This window comes from Lynx rufus, unplaced genomic scaffold (assembly GCF_022079265.1).
Source record: "Lynx rufus isolate CCGP_SWC_20201006 ecotype Redwood Valley unplaced genomic scaffold, mLynRuf1.p SCAF_4, whole genome shotgun sequence".
In the NCBI taxonomy this organism is placed as follows: Eukaryota; Metazoa; Chordata; class Mammalia; order Carnivora; family Felidae; genus Lynx; species Lynx rufus.
The window spans coordinates 96,347,638-96,364,868 of NW_025814856.1; the positions used below are offsets into that span (position 1 = coordinate 96,347,638).

At 36.4% G+C, this 17,231-nt stretch overlaps 1 protein-coding gene across 4 annotated transcripts in view; it reads left to right on the plus strand.

Annotated features, from left to right (window-relative positions):
• ANKIB1 (ankyrin repeat and IBR domain containing 1) overlaps window positions 1–17,231 on the plus strand; it is a 145,756-nt gene that overhangs the window by 46,543 nt on the left and 81,982 nt on the right. For all 4 annotated transcript variants that reach the window (XM_047094674.1, XM_047094676.1, XM_047094677.1 and 1 more), the window contains one exon: window positions 8,988–9,267. In XM_047094674.1, coding sequence (XP_046950630.1) covers window positions 9,080–9,267 — 188 coding nt within the window. In that variant the 5' untranslated portion in view covers window positions 8,988–9,079. The remainder of the gene's footprint in view (window positions 1–8,987; window positions 9,268–17,231) is intronic.

Below are 17,231 nucleotides of genomic sequence, written 5' to 3' on the forward strand. Positions count from 1 at the left end.
GTTGATTTCAAGCTTCATAGCACTGTGGTCTGAAAGTATGCATGGTATGATCTCAATTCTTTTATACTTACGAAGGGCTGTTTTGTGACCCAGTATATGATCTATCTTGGAGAATGTTCCATGTGCACTCGAGAAGAAAGTATATTCTGTTGCTTTGGGATGCAGAGTTCTAAATATATCTGTCAAGTCCATCTGATCCAATGTATCATTCAGGGCCCTTGTTTCTTTATTGACTGTGTGTCTAGATGATCTATCCATTTCTGTAAGTGGAGTGTTAAAGTTCCCTGCAATTACCATATTCTTATCAATAAGGTTGCTTATTTTTTTGAGGGGGGCTCCTTGTATTCGGCACATAGACATTTATAATTGTTAGCTCTTCCTGATGGATAGACCCTGTGATTATTATATAATGCCCTTCTTCATCTCTTGTTACAGGTTTTAATTTAAAGTGTAGTTTGTCTGATAAAGTGTGGCTACTCCAGCTTTCTTTTGACTTCCAGTGGCATGATAAATAGTTCTCCATCCCCTCACTCTCAATCTGAAGGTGTCCTCAGGTCTAAAATGAGTCTCTTGTAAAGATATTTGCAAATGACATATCGGACAAAGGGCTAGTATCTAAAATCTATAAAGAGCTCACCAAACTCCACACACGAAAAACAAATAACCCAGTGAAGAAATGGGCAGAAAACATGAATAGACACTTCTCTAAAGAAGACATCCAGATGGCCAACAGGCACATGAAAAGATGTTCAGCGTCGCTCCTTATCAGGGAAATACAAATCAAAACCACACTCAGGTATCACCTCACGCCAGTCAGAGTGGCCAAAATGAACAAATCAGGAGACTATAGATGCTGGAAAGGATGTGGAGAAACGGGAACCCTCTTGCACTGTTGGTGGGAATGCAAATTGGTGCAGCCGCTCTGGAAAGCAGTGTGGAGGTTCCTCAGAAAATTAAAAATAGACCTACCCTATGACCCAGCAATAGCACTGCTAGGAATCTACCCAAGGGATACAGGAGTACTGATGCATAGGGGCACTTGTACCCCAATGTTCATAGCAGCACTCTCAACAATAGCCAAATTATGGAAAGAGCCTAAATGTCCATCAACTGATGAATGGATAAAGAAATTGTGGTTTATATACACAATGGAATACTACGTGGCAATGAGAAAAAATGAAATATGGCCTTTTGTAGCAACGTGGATGGAACTGGAGAGTGTGATGCTAAGTGAAATAAGCCATACAGAGAAAGACAGATACCATATGGTTTCACTCTTATGTGGATCCTGAGAAACTTAACAGGAACCCATGGGGGAGGGGAAGGAAAAAAAAAAAAAAAAAAGGACGTTAGAGTGGGAGAGAACCAAAGCATAAGAGACTGTTAAAAACTGAGAACAAACTGAGGGTTGATGGGGGGTGGGAGGGAGGGGCGGGTGGGTGATGGGTATTGAGGAGGGCACCTTTTGGGATGAGCACTGGTTGTTGTATGGAAACCAATTTGTCAATAAACTTCATATAAAAAAAAAATAAAATGAGTCTCTTGTAGACAGCAAATAGATGGGTCTTGTTTTTTTATCCATTCTGATACCCTATGTCTTTTGGTTGGCGCATTTAGTCCATTTACAGTCAGTGTTATTATAGAAAGATATGGGTCTAGAGTCATTGTGATGTCCATAGGTTTCATGCTTGTAGCGATGTCTCTGGTACTTTGTCTCACAGGATCCCCCTTAGGATCTCTTGTAAGGCTGGTTTAGTGGTGACGAATTCCTTCAGTTTTTGTTTGTTTGGGAAGACCTTTATCTCTCCTTCTAATCTAAATGACAGACTTGCTGGATAAAGGATTCTCAGCTGCATATTTTTTTTCTGTTCATCACATTGAAGATCTCCTGCCATTCCTTTCTGGCCTGCCAAGTTTCAGTAGAGAGATCGGTCACGAGTCTTATAGGTCTCCCTTTATATGTTAGAGCACGTTTATCTCTAGCTGCTTTCAGAATTTTCTCTTTATCCTTGTATTTTGCCAGTTTCACTATGATATGTCGTGCAGAAGATCGATTCAAGTTATGTCTGAAGGGAGTTCTCTGTGTCTCTTGGATTTCAGTGCCTTTTTCCTTCCCCAGATCCAGGAAGTTCTCAGCTATTATTTCTTCAAGTACACCTTCAGCACCTTTCCCTCTCTCTTTCTCCTCTGGAATACCAATTATGCGTAGATTATTTCTCTTTAGTGCATCACTTAGTTCTCTAATTTTCCCCTCATACTCTGGATTTTTTTATCTCTCTTTTTCTCAGCTTCTTCTTTTTCCATAATTTTATCTTCTAGTTCACCTATTCTCTCCTCTGCCTCTTCAGTCCAAGCCGTAGTTGTCTCCATTTTATTTTGCAGCTCATTGATAGCATTTTTTAGCTCCTCCTGGCTGTTCCTTAGTCCCTTGATCTCTGTAGTAAGAGATTCTCTGCTGTCCTTTATACTGTTTTCAAGCCCAGCGATTAATTTTATGACTATTATTCTAAATTCACTTTCTGTTATATTGTTTAAATCATTTTTGATCAGTTCGTTAGCTGTTGTTATTTCCTGGACGTTTTTCTGAGGGGAATTCTTCCGTTTCATCATTTTGGATAGTCCCTGGAGTGGTGTGGGACTCTGGGGCACTTCCCCTGTGCTGTCTTGAATAACTTGTGTTGGTGGGCGGGGCCACAGTCAGACCTGATGTCTGCCCCCAGCCCACCGCTGGGGCCACACTCAGACTAGTGTGTGCCTTCTCTTCCCCTCTCCTAGGGGCGGGATTCACTGTGGGGTGGTGTGGCCTGTCTGGGCTACTTGCACACTGCCAGTCTTGTGGTGCTGGGGATCTGGCGTATTAGCTGGGGTGGATCGGCAAGGTGCACAGGGGCGGGAGGGGTGGGAGGGGCAGGCTCAGCTGGCTTTTCCTTCGGAGATCCTCTTTGGGAGGGGCCCTGTGACACCGGGAGGGGGTCAGACCCGCCAGAGGGATGGATCCGCAGAAGCACAGCTTTGGGTGTTTGCGCGGTGCAAGAAAGTTCCCTGGCAGGAACCGTTTCCCTTTGGGATTTTGGCTGGGGGATGGGCGAGGAAGATGGCGCTGGCGAGCGCCTTTGTTCCCTGCCAAGCTGCGCTCTGTCGTCCAGGGCTCAATAACTCTCCCTCCCGTTGTCCTCCAGCCCTCCCGTTCTCCGAGCAGAGCTGTTAGCTTATAACCTTCCAGATGTCAAGTCCCGCTTGCTGTCGGAACACACTCCATCCGGCCCCTCCACTTTTGCCAGCCATACTTGGGGGCTCTGCTTGACCGGCAGGCTGCCCCTCCACCCCGGCTCCCTCCCGCCAGTCCGTGGAGCGCACACCGCCTCTCAGCCCTTCCTACCCTCTTCAGTGGGCCTCTTGTCTGCGCTTGGCTGCGGAGACTCCATTCTGCTAGTCTTCTGGCGGTTTTCTGGGTTATTTAGGCAGGTGTAGGTGGAATCTAAGTGATCAGCAGGACGCGCGGTGAGCCCAGCATCCTCCTACGCCGCCATCTTCCCAGGGTCCTATCAGATACTTTTTCTACATCTATTGAGTAATCATACGATTTTTTAATCTTTCATTTTGTTAATGTGGTGTATCACATTGATTGATTGGCAGGTGTTGAACCATTGCAGTTACTCCAGAACCACCATTGCATCTCTGGAGTAAATCCCACTGGATCGTGGTGGTATATGAGCCTTTTAATGTATTGTTGAATTCACTTTGCTGGTCATTTGGTTTTTGGTAGAGGTAAAAAGGCAATTAATTCAGTGGAGGAAGGATACTCTTTTCAATAAAGGAAGCTGTCCATACATAAACATAATGAATCTCAATCCACACCTCAACCTTATATAGAAATGATTTCACAATGATCATGGACTTAAATATAAACGTAAAATTAAAGAACTCCTAAAAGAAAATATCAGAGAAAATCTCTGTGACCTCAGTTAGGCAAGTTTTATATATGACTTCAAAAGCACAGTCCAAAGGAAAAAAAATTATAAATTTGATTTCTTCAAAATTTAAAACTTGTGGCCTATGGACACCGTTAAGAGACTTTTCAGAGAAGCTGCTGACAAGAAGAAATATTTGCAAATCACATTTCTAATGGAGGACTTATTTTTTACAGACTGTATAAGGAACTCAAATTCAACAGTAATCCGCCTTAAAAATTGTCAAAATATCTAAACAGACATTTTAGATATACAGTCAAGATATAGTTGTGGCAGTAAGCATATCAAAGCATGTTCTATATCATTAATCATTAGGAAAATAGAAATTAAAACCATTGTGAGGTACCACAATACATCCATTAGAATGGCTATCAAAAACAAAAACAAACAAACAAAAAAAAAAAACAGTAACAACAACAGCAACAACAAAAGCTTACCAAAAAACTGATAATTCAAAATGCTGACTGAGATACAGAGCCAACTGTAACTCTCATACATGGCTGATAGGAATGAATTGGCCGGAACTCCAATTAAACAGTTTAATGGTTTCTTATGAAGTTAAACAAATGACTTAGCACATGTCCCAGCAATTCCATTCCTGGATATTTGCCCAAGAGACATTAAAGTATACATTCACACAAAACTTGTATGTGAATGTTATGATAGCTTTATTAACAATTGCCCAAAACTGGAAACAATCAACATGTCCTTTAATATGTGAATATTAGTGGTACATCCTTGCAATTGAATACTACTCAGCAATAATAATGATTGAACTATTGATTAATTTGTCAACATGGATAAACCATGATTGCATTTTTCTAAAAATGCTAAACCCTGAGAAAGATGTAGCTCAAAACCTGTAATGGCTTCCTGTTGGACACAGAATAAAATCAAAGCCTTACAATGTTTATCTCCTCTACTCCCACTAGAATATAAATTCCATAGGTACAATGATGCTTATGTTTGGTCATTTATTTTAGTTGGCTGAAGAAAGTAGATGTTAATACTACTGGTTTATGGATGAAGAAACAACTCAAAAGTTAAGTTAGTTGGTAATATAAAAATAGAATTTGAACACAAGTCTTTCTAACTCCTACACTTTCCATGCCATCACACTGCTTTCTAGTACCTATGGTTTGGCATGATTTCAGAATGAGTCCATGGTCCTCAGCTCTGACCTGCAGGGTTTGATCAACTAGGAAGCTTTTAAAATTCTGTTCTGGCCTTGTGCTCCCTAGACCACTTGAAATCACCTCTTGAGGTGATTCTGATGCATAGTGACAAATGAAAATAACTACAGTTTAATAGTGCTTGTTGAATGGTGAATGAACAGAGTTGATAGCTTAATATATTATTTGTCCACGTGGTTTTTGTCTGCTGTAGTATATTGACTTTTCCTGGCTTTTTTTCTCCTATCCTTATTTCTTTTTCCTTTTTTTTTTTTACCTTGTCCTTTGAAAGTTCTCTTAGGAGTCAGTTCTTAAACCATCCTCTCCTTCTCTGTAAGTATTATTGCAATGACAATCCATTTCTCTGGGTGTAGAGCTTTCTCGAATCTTCTTTGAGGTACATCTCTCAACCTAGAGTGGAATGAGGTTGGGACTTACTGTTTGAATAAACTTTCTATTTGTTTCTATTCTGGCTAAAGAGACGTTTAGTTGTAGATTTACAATTGTTATTCTTATCAATATGGCAGACAGTTGAAGAAAGATGAATTGGGGGTAGATGGTGAATGAGTGTGTTTGTGTGTGTATGTATGTAATGGGTTTTCTTCTAGGTAAGTGAAGAATGGAAGCCAATTACTTCATTTAGGTCAACAATTTTAATCTGTAATTATGACTTTAAAAATAATTTACTTGTGTGGAAACAGATAAGAGAAAGTTATTTCTGAAGAACTTCATATTCTATAAAAGACTTCTGGTAATAGTTTATTAATTTAAGTGCCCTTGAATTTTTGTTGCAGATTATTAACCTATGAAAACAGAAGTTGAGAGGCAAAGATTTAAAGCAAGAGTTATAGAGCTCCTCACGGTTAAATTAATCAGGAATTGGAGAAAGCTTTCTAGAGTCCATTGATAGTCTATATTTTTCTTACTTTTTTCATTAAATACTTATCAGATGCTGTATTCTACCACTGACAGTTGAAACTTTGTATAGATTTTCCTGTAAAACTTAAAACCCCCAAATAAGGAATTATTTTCACCTCTTTGGTAATCTATCACCTGCTTCATGAAACTCTATACATAAATTTATCTTGGAGTTGGGAACATATTATTTAAGAGTTTGATTCAGAGGAAACAGTCACTTCAGGTTATACTAGCTGTGGCTATGAAAAAGTTAAAGGACACATCTGGTAAATTTCTAGGTAAGACATGAGAATAATCTGAGCTAATGGAGCTATGAATTTTAAGTGACGCATTTCCTGCTGACTTTCAGGTTTATTGAACTCAAATTAAAAAAATGAAACAGACCTTAAAATAACTGAGAACCACAAAAAGATTTAGAGATGCCATTATGCTTTTCACCATGAGTGACAGTAATGTTCAGTGCACATTTAGAGAATTATTGTTTTTTTTTTAAGTATCCTGTTATTTCAAATAATTACTTCAAGATAATATTGCTTTCTTAGATATTTCTTTTTTTCACATCTTGGATAGAAGTTACTTTTCTTATAGAATATTAGCTAAAGTATAATGTAAATCAAAGAAAATATGTTGTTTATTAATCTAATCCAAACTCCAAAAATGTTTATAATTTGAGCTACATTCTAACAGGGAAGAAAGGTAAGACTAAACAACTGTATGTTTTCAAATCCTTTAGGTAAGACGCTTAGAATCTACATAATATATTTTATATTTGGTTATAGATTGAAATATACAGTAAACTGAATGGTGTTCTCATTAAAAATAATAAATCCTTAAAGTGCTTGAAGCAATACAACAAAACACAAATTATTTCACTGAGAATAAACACATGGCTCCTAGATTTTATGAAAAACAAAAGAAAAAAATACTAGGTGTCCCTGAAAAATCTCCAAAGTGTCTATAGTATATTACGATAAGTAGAAGACTGTCTTTGGGAGGGATTTTCTTTATTCTAGATGAAATGATAAAAGAGTAGTACGTTAGTCTAAAGTTAGTTCATCAACCCTCTGGAAAATTAAATGAAAATTTTTTAATTATGTAGTGTGATCCAGTTTATGTATATAAATATTTATAGTGTATATGTTATGCATAAGACATATTTGCATACATTATAAATAGGGTAGTTATATATCAAAATGCTAATTGTGGTTATCTTCCAGTTATCTTTTGGTTTTCTTTATTCATCCTACTATGCGTATGTATTTGCATATTTAAAGTAAAAATGTCAATAACAAAGAGCCCTTAAAAGACTCAAATGGTGACTTCATTAAGTATAGATGTGTGCCAATGCTGCTATAGTCAGTAGTCAACACCTGTCTCTAAAATAGGTTTAGTACATGTCTTATCCTGCCTGTTCACCTTCATCTACATTCTCAGATGTAACCATTTGCCTAGACGGAGTTAGGAGTTTTTTTTACAGTAGTGTGTGCACATTGAAGTCACCCAAGGAAGCTGAAATACCAGTGCCTGTGTGCCACCCCCTAGAAACTGATTTAATTAGTCTGGAGTGTAGCTTGGCTGTTGGGACCCTGAGGTTCTCCATGTTATTCAATGTATAGCCAAGGTGGAGAGCCTCTGTTTTGTAGCAAGCTTTTAAAATAACTCATTTGTTTTTTAGTCTGTTAATTTGTATTATGTTGAAACTGTTACTACCCTATATAAAACTTGTATTGAACAAGTACATATTGTTTTCAAATTTTTTTAAAAGCTATGTTTTAATGTCCAGCCTACCGCTCACTGAGTTAATGGGTAACATGATGGACTCTGTATTCTGCCTCTAATTTTTCTCCTTCCAGTCTATCTTCTATGCTGTCCCAATGGTTAATTTTCTAAAGCATAAAATAATTGTATCACTGCCATGCATAAAAGCCTTTAATTACCCATTATTTACAGATTAAAGTATGAGTTTCTTAGTTGGCCCCAACCTATTTTCATTTTTTATCTTCTGTGAATTCAATACTAGATACCCTCAACTCCATCTATACTGATCATTCTTTGAAGAGTCCTTTTATTTCATACCTGCCTTCACATAGCTATTTCCTTTATCACTAATTTTGATCATAGTTCAAGAATAGATTCAGAAACATTTGTTGGAGGAGCTCCTGGTTGGCTCAGTCCGTTAAGCATCCAACTCTTGATTTTAGGTCAGGTTATGATCTCTCACACATTGTGTTTGCACCAGTCTCTGTGCTGATAGCACGGAGCCTGCTTGGGATTTTCTCTCCTCTCTTCTCTCCTCCTCTCCTCTCCTCTCCTCTCCTCTCCCCTCCCCTCCCCTCCCCTCCTTTCCCCTCCTCTTCTCTCTCTCTCTCAAAATAAATAACTGAAAGAAAGGAAGGATGGAAGGAAGGAAGATTTATTGGAATGGAGCAAAACTAGCATTTATTGAGCATGCTAGCCAAGTACTGTGTGCTTTTTTATTATAACTTAACACCTATTCTGAAGTTCATGTATGAACAAAATTTCCTACATTTTTTTACTCTCCCAAAAATTGGCCGAGTCATCTTATACATAATTTATACAGAGATTTAAGTGTATGCAATCATAAAATTCAGTCATTTCCTGCCTATGTGAAGAGGAAAATTAAAAGTCTCATATATGTAGATAACCTTCATAGTACAATAACCTTCATAGTACAAAGTGCAGCCTTAAAGTTTTTGTGCGGGTAAATGGTACAGTTTAACAAGAAGTTAATTTGAGCAATGTTAACAATTTGAGTTTTTTTGGCCGTTAAGATGAATTTGGCAAAATGTAATTTATTTTGTTCTCTTGTATATGCTTCCTATGTTTTATTAGTGTTCCTAATTGTGTTATTGTTTCTTTAGGGTACTGCTTCACAATCTAATTTGATAATTTTTTCTTCCATTAGAATGTGAAACATGTTGCAGAAACATTTAAGAAGTGGCTGAACGGGGAAGGAAAAAAGTGCCACTGCCTCTCAAAAAAAAAACAAAAGAAAACATGGGAAATACAACCACCAAATTCCGTAAAGCACTTATCAATGGTGATGAAAACCTGGCCTGCCAAATATATGAAAACAACCCTCAGCTAAAAGAATCTCTTGATCCAAATATATCTTATGGAGAGCCCTACCAGCACAATACTCCGTTACACTATGCTGCTAGACATGGAATGAATAGAATACTAGGGTAAGTAATACTGTAAACCAATTAATAATAAATTAGTGAAAGGGAAAAAAATCCTTGATCTTTGAAAATATATATGTGCATGTTTTATGGTATTCTAATAAACTTTTAAAACTGATAATGCTAAAGTTATTATGATTTTTTTATCATGCCTAAATTAGACCAGAAGTTCTAATAGTGAGGTTGGTTCACATATTCTTGTGGCTGTAAATTTATTTAGATCCTCCGTATGTTTCATGGCATCATATCTTGGTAATAATTTAGTGTTTAATTTATAGCATTTCAATTCTAGAAAAGTACTTACCAGCTGTCAAAAAATGGTGCCTACGGCAAAGTTACAAGCTCTGATTAGCTAGTTTAAGGTGACAGAACAGATGCATTTGCCTCATCTAGTCATGATCGTATTTGAGTATGATCGTATTTTATATGTGCTAGCTTATAAAATGAAAGATGCAGAGGATGGTAGTTCTAAAACAAATTTAGTGTTTTTAGAAGTAGATATGTAGCTAGAGAAGTCTGATGCTAGAAAACTAAAGAGACGCTTCTTTGCTTACATAGTGAAATACAGTCCATAAAGCAGTATTCAAAGCTCTTGAGAACTTGATAAAAAAAACTTTCAACCTTTTTAATGTATCTTTTAATGCAAATTGTTGTTCACATTAAGCTGCTCCTTTTGGTTTCTCTGAAACATGTCATGTGAGCTGTTTGCCCTGTGCATGCTGCTCTCCTGACAGATCTCCTTCCTTACTCTTCTCAACTTTCTCTTTCTTATCTAAGTCTTATCCTTCCTCCAAGGTCCTGTGCAGGCTTTATCTATCTTAGCCTGTCAAGGGAACCGCAATCTTTTTTTTTTTTTTTTTAACTTCTGGGGCTTTTTTTGTTTGTGTGTATTGCTTATTTGGTATATAGTGTATCATTGTACTTTATAATTTGTCTATCTTCTCTCTACCTAAATTACCCTTTTATCTACCTTCCTTCTTTGTACTTTTAGCATCTAGCATAGTATCTTATACAAAGTAAACAACAGTTTTATAAAATCACACAAGAAAATATTTTTATGGGGCTCCAGGGTGGCTCTGACTTCAGCTCAGGTCATGATCTCATGGTTTCTGAGTTTGAGTCCTGCATAGGGTGAGCTCGAGCCCCGCATGGGGTGAATTCAAGCCCTGCTTCAGGCTCCACACTGATAGTGCATAGGATTCTCTCTCTCTCTCCCTCTGTCTCTGCCCCTTGCTCACTTGCACCCCCTCTCTCAAAAAAAAAAAAAAAAAAAAGGAAAAGAAAAGAAAAGAAAAGAAAATATTAACTTTAAAGAAGCCACCTCCAACTCATCTTGTTTGGAATTTTATGTTTTTCCTTCCCAAACTGGGTTTTCTCTCTGTTAATGACACTAGTATATTGTGCTGATATGATAATAGCAAATGTATTGAGTGCTTACTATTTTCTAGGCACTATTAACAGTGTCTCCCTACATTATCTCATTTAATCTTTATTACACCTCTGTGAAGTAGTTTGCTGTCTGTATTTTAGAGGTGAGAAAACAGGAACAGAAAGATTAAGCAACTTGTCAGGTCTCTAGCAGCTTGTAAGTGACAAAGCTAATTGCCTAGGCAAATGACTTGTAGGCTTCAGGCTGTTTAACCATTGTGATAGCCTTTTATCTCTCCAGTTAGATAAACCTATGTGTCAGGGCTACCTAAGCCACTTATTAGCAAGGCAAGTTACTTCATCACTCTGGGCTTTAGTTCCCTTATCTGTAAAATAGATTGCTATTACATACAGCTGTGGGACAATTTAATTAATGTGTTATACGTCTATCATGCTGCCTAGGATACAATATGTATTCAGTAATGTTATTACTTCTCATCTCTGTAACCCTAAATATCTTCAAATCATCCTTGAATTACTCTTCTCCTTTACCTAACCTGCTGCTGATATGAAGTTCACAAAGTCTTATCTCTGGAATTCATTTCTTTCTATTCCCATTGCCCCAAACTTAGCTCACTCTTATCAACTAGTGCTCCCAATATTGAAATTACCTGATTCCTAAATGTTCTTTTTGCAAATCTTTTCTTGTCGTAAACTCGTGGCCAGATTAATCTTGCTCAATTGTATCCTTTTTAATATTTTTCTGTCATGACAAAACTGTAACAATACCCTATTGTCTGCATTATTCTCTTTAGCTTCCAAAGCTCTTTTGACTCTGCCCTCATTCTACCCAATCTCATTACTCTCTAGCATGCTCTCATCATTGGGACTAGTTGATTGACTTCCTTTGTACTCTCTCTCCCCACCTTTAGAAATGCTACCCCCTTCACTTTATTCCTGTTGTTCCTTGATTCTCCAATGTTTTCTTTCTTCTCTAATTCCCTCTCCTTTAAGTCCTAACTTGGTTTCTGCCTTTTTCATTAATTTATCTACAACTACTCTGACCTGCAGTATTTTTTGTTTTCTGAAATTCCTACAACTTAGATTTTAAACCATCTTATTATTAAACTCATTTTCTCCACTTCATTTTAAAGATTGTAAATACAGTGCTAGACACTTGGTAATGTTCTCAGTAGATTAGCTATTGAATGCTTAATCTATTAAAGCTTTCTTTTTTTGAAGTTAAATATTTATATTGAGATTACAGAACTGTTGTATTGCATTAGCTTCCTAACATTGAACACTACAATAATATTTAGTATCAAGTCTTGTTACATGATTAATTAAAACTTGCTTGGAATACTAAGCTAAAATATATTTACATATTATTACTAAAATAATGTGTATATTTTAACATAAAAAACAAGTAGCAAAATGTTTTTTAACCATTTATAGTGTAATTTACAAATATACGTTCTAAAATTGGAAAACACTATTAAGAAAATTATCTAATGTAGTAATTCTTAAGTGTGTTCTGAGGACTCCTGGATCTTGAGACTCTTAGGAGGTATATGTGGTCAAATCTATTTTTGTACTAATGCTAAAGTGTTATTTGCCCTTTTCACCATGTTGACGTTTGCAGTGAAAGCGCAAAAACTGGAGGCTAAAACTGCTGATGCCTGTAGATGAATTAAAACAGTGGCACCCAACCTTAACTAGCAATCATTGTATTCATTACTGCTAGCCACTTGCTGTTTTTAGAAAAGAAAGGCCAAGCATTTCCCTTAGAAGTGTCCTTGATGAAGCAGTAAAAATTATTATTTTTAATTAATCTCCATCCTTCAGTACATATCTTAATATTCCATGTGGCAGATGGGAAGAGTGCCTGAAGCAGCTCTGCGTACTGAAGTATCATGATAGCTTTGAATAAGAACACTTGTACTGTTGTTTGAGTTGCAAGCTGCAACCACAGCTTTTTTCATGAAACACTATTTTAAACTAACCACAACAAAAATGATGGTTATTCAGACTGAGATACTTGGTTCACATTTTCTTGAAAATGAATTATGTGAGCCTATCAGTTCAAAGAGAAGCTGACAGTATTTGTTGAAAATTATAAAATTTGAGCTTTCAGGTGAATATTCAAATTTAAAAAACTTGTATCACTGTCTTTAGCTTGGCAGCTTCCCAGTACTTAAAGACTTTTATTATAAGATTGGCAGTGTGATAATGTGATTTTCCTTAGTATTGTATGGTGAAAAGTGACAATATCTAGAAGATCTGTATAACTCAGTGAATCAGTATTTTTCAAAAGATAGTATATGATTTTTTTAAATTATGCATGGGTAAAAGATTTATTCAAAGTGCAAGGTAGACCAATAGCTTTTAATGTAACAGAGTACAAAAAGTCATTGATATGATTTCAGGTTTCACATTACAAATAACCTGAGAAGTGGCCACTTGTTAAATTTCTGGTATTGTATCAAATATGAATATTCACGTTATCTGAAAAGGCATTTTAGAATACTACTTTTCTAACTATATAAAGGCTAGATTTTCTTCATATGCTTTGAACCAAAGTAACGTATCACAACAGATAGAATACTATGAGTTTGTCTTCTGTTAGCTAGACATTAAAAAAAATTTATAAACATGTAAAACAATGCCATTCCTCTTGCTTAATTTTTTAAATATTTTTTTTCATTTTAGGATGTTAAGAATGTTTACTGTGTAATGGTTTTTTATGAATAAATATTTTTAAGTATCTTTCTTTTTTTTTTAATTTTTAAATATTTATTTATTTTGAGAGAGAGAGGGAGAGAGAGAATCCCAAACAGGCTTAACGCTGTCAGCGTGGAGCCAAATGCATGGCTTGATCCCATGAACTGTGAGATTGTGACCTGAGCTGAAATTAAGAGTCCAGCGCTTGACACTTGGGCATCTGGGTGGCTCAGTCATTAAGCATCTGACCTCATTTCAGGTCATGGTATCACAGTTCGTGAGTTCCAGTCCCACATCAGGTGAGCACAAGCCCTACTTCGGGTAAAGCACAAGCCCTGCTTCTCTCTCTGTCTCTGTCTCTTTCTTTCTCTACCACTCTCTGCCCTTTGTGGGACTGCCCCTCATGGGATTCTGTCTCTCTGCCCCTTGCTCACTTGTGCCCTCTCTCTCTCTCTCTCTCTCAAAAAAAAAGAAAAAAAGTTAGACACTCAACCAACTGAGCCACCCAGGTGCCCCAAGAAATTATTCTTCTTAGCACTGTCATATAGAATAAAGATAAATAGCATTTACTCATCAATATTAAATAAAATAGCAAGTCTGTTTCAATTATTTGTCGTTAAAAAGCTTCAAATATTTCACTGTATTTAACCTTGTAGACTTTCTGACAAATTGATGGCCATTATTTTCTCATGATGCCTCATTTAATCTGGAGTACCTGTCTGCTGGCTTCAGTATATACCCTAGGCTCAGCTTGGCTAGATTCCTAACCCATAAAATATATATGGATAGACAAAGGTAGATATATTTAGTCAAGGACCTAGCAGCCAGAAAGTAAATAAAGCCTCTATGTGGAATAAGACTTTGGTTTTATCACCATTTCCTTTAGTTTTATGGTACCTGCAACAGCAGGCATAAATTTCCTCTCTTCTTAGGCAGAATAATAAGGTTAAAGAAGGGTAGTTTACAGTTTAGGAGCTCCATATCTCTCTGAACCCAAATTCTCTGTATTTACCTTATACCATACCACATTGCCTTCTTCATGAGAAACTAAATCCATATTCATAAATAGCTACTACTTAATATAGCAAAAAGACTGTTAGACTTTGCAGTCAGTGTGTCAGTGTGTCCTAGTTGGGATATATAACTTTTTAGTTCTGTCTTCTGGAAAGTCATGTATAAAATGGGAATTATGCTGTTCCTTAGATTTTAGAGAGTAGCCTCTTTTGCTTCTTTGGAAATAAAAGGGGACTATCTTATGGTGTAAATAAAATCTAAGACCTTTATTAGAACATACATTAATATCAAGCTTTGAGAATGAAAAGAGTTTCTAATTGTTGATTTCTATTTTTTGACTCCTGTATTTTAGGAGTTAAGTTCTTTTAATGAATTAAATGGATTGAAGTTTTCCTCTCCTACCCCTCCTTGCCTGCAAACCCCGTAAGGACAGGGACTTAATTTGTGTTCTTCACAATATGCCTAAGTTTTAGAATAATACCTGCCAAGTTACAACTGCTCAATAAATACTTGTTGCATGAAAGAGAAGGTTTAAAAGGAACTGAAGGGAATATATACATGTTAGCGACTGGAAGAATAAGAATGTTAATGGCAAGAAATTGAGGCCCTGGCAGGGCTGACTATTATTTTGGAGGGAGATCAGTTGAATATGAGATGATAGTGGAATATGCAGAAGAAAGGAGCCTATAAAGAGTTAGAATATGGTCTAGAGGTCAGACAAGAAATCAGACAGGATGATAGAGCATTAACAAATATCACAAAAGTAATAATAGAAGCCCTTTAAGAGAACCATGATTCCAGGGCACCTGGGTGGCTCAGTTGGTTAAGCATTCAGCTCTTGATTTCGGCTCCAGTCATGATCTCACGGTTCCTGAGATCAAGCCCAGTATTGGGCTGCATGGAGCCTGCTTGGGATTCTGTCCTTCTCTCTCTGTCTCTCCCCTCCTTGCACTATGTCTGTCTCAAAATAAATAAATTAATTTAAAAAAAAAACTGTGATTCCACCACCATTGTCTATCATTTGGGTTCTGATAATACTTTACCATTTCAAAACATATTCACAGAAACCATTGAAAAATAGATGGCTTTGAGAACAGATTTGCTCTCTGAAGGAAGGAGGTTATATGAAGAAGAAAATGGATTCAAGAACTGAATTTGCTTCCAATAAGGGGTTAGGAAGTAGAGCTATCATCATGGGTAAAGAGAAGTGCTAAAAAAATGTTTAAGAAAAATTTGATAAAAATAGAGAGGGAAGCAAAGCATAAGAGACTCTTAAAGACAGAGAACAAAATGAGGGTTACTGGAAGAGAGTTGAGTTGGGATGGGCATTAAGGAAAACACTTGTTGGGATGAGCACTGGGTGTTATATGTAAGTGATGAATTCCTGGGTTCTACTCCTGAAACCAGTATTACACTGTATGATAACTAACTTGAGTTTAAATAAATAAATTTAAAAGAAAAAAGAAAAAAGAAATATTTGAGAAGGACAATGATGATGAATTTAGTTCTTAGGAAATTCCTGGTGATGTGACGAGGGCCATTTCAACGCATTGATAAGATTACAGTCATATTGAAGTGGGGATTCTAAGGCAGGGTCTATATCCTGTTCTTCCTGAAATCCTCAGTACAGTGTCACAGCAGTTTCTTGCTATAATTTTGACAGATGAATTGAATATATATTACTCTTATGATCTAGACTGGTGACACAGCATTGGGGATCTCTCAAGACAGCACCGTAGATCTCTCAAGCCAGCAGTGTAATAGACTGGTCAAGAACATGACATGTAATATAGACTGCCAGGCTCTAATCCCAATTCTGTCATTTTTAAGCTATGTGATCTTGGGCAAGTTACATAATAAATAGCTCATTAACAACTAATACATGGTTCATATCTTCTGACTAGGTAAATCTACTTCTGAAAATTTATCCTAAAGGAAATTACTTATAAGAAATAAATATCTATAGGAACAATGACATTCAACACAGTGTTACTTTAAATAGAAAAACTTTGGCATCACTTAAATGTCTGGTTATAGGAGAAATGGGAAACATAAATCTTAGTATTCTATACAATAAAAAATTATGAAGTCTAGCTATGAATGTTTATACCTCAAACTAGTGCTCGCTTCGGCAGCACATATACTATACCTCAAACTAGAAGAGAATACAGAATTCTTTAAAAAAATCTTTTTTTAGGTTGTTTATTTTTGAGAGAGACAGAGCACAAGCGGGGGAAGGGTAGAGACAGAGGGAGACACAGAGTCTGAAGCAGGCTCCAGGCTGTAAGCTGTCGGCACAGAGCCTGATGAGGGGCTTGAACCCACAAACTGAGATAATGACCTAAGCCAAAGTCGGATGCCACCAACTGAGCCACCCAGGTGCCCCAAGTATACAGAATAATTCTAACAGTTGTTTTAGGGAGGCAGGAACATGGGTAGTTTTGTTTGTATATATGACCATAATATTGCTTATAAGTTTAAAAAAAAAAAAAGGAAAACATAACAATATTTTCCCCATGTCAACAATTGATGATAATATGTATTTATAATGGTTGAATTATATAGTGTGATTCTAGTGGATAACTAAAATTAAAATGATATTCTAAAAGTATATTCAAAATTAAAACCTTTTCTAAGAAGCATTTAATTCACAACAAAAAATTCATTTCTTAAAAATTTATTTAGAAAATAAAATTCAGATTCTGTAGGGTTCTGTGTAAGCCACATTTTATCTAGCCTTTCCTATCCCCATTTATAGTTTCAGCACAGAATGTTTATAGAGGTGTGGTACTATGTCTAATAAATTTAAGAACCTTTCCTGAGTAAATACGTATAAAGAAGCTATTTTAATATTTTAACTTCAG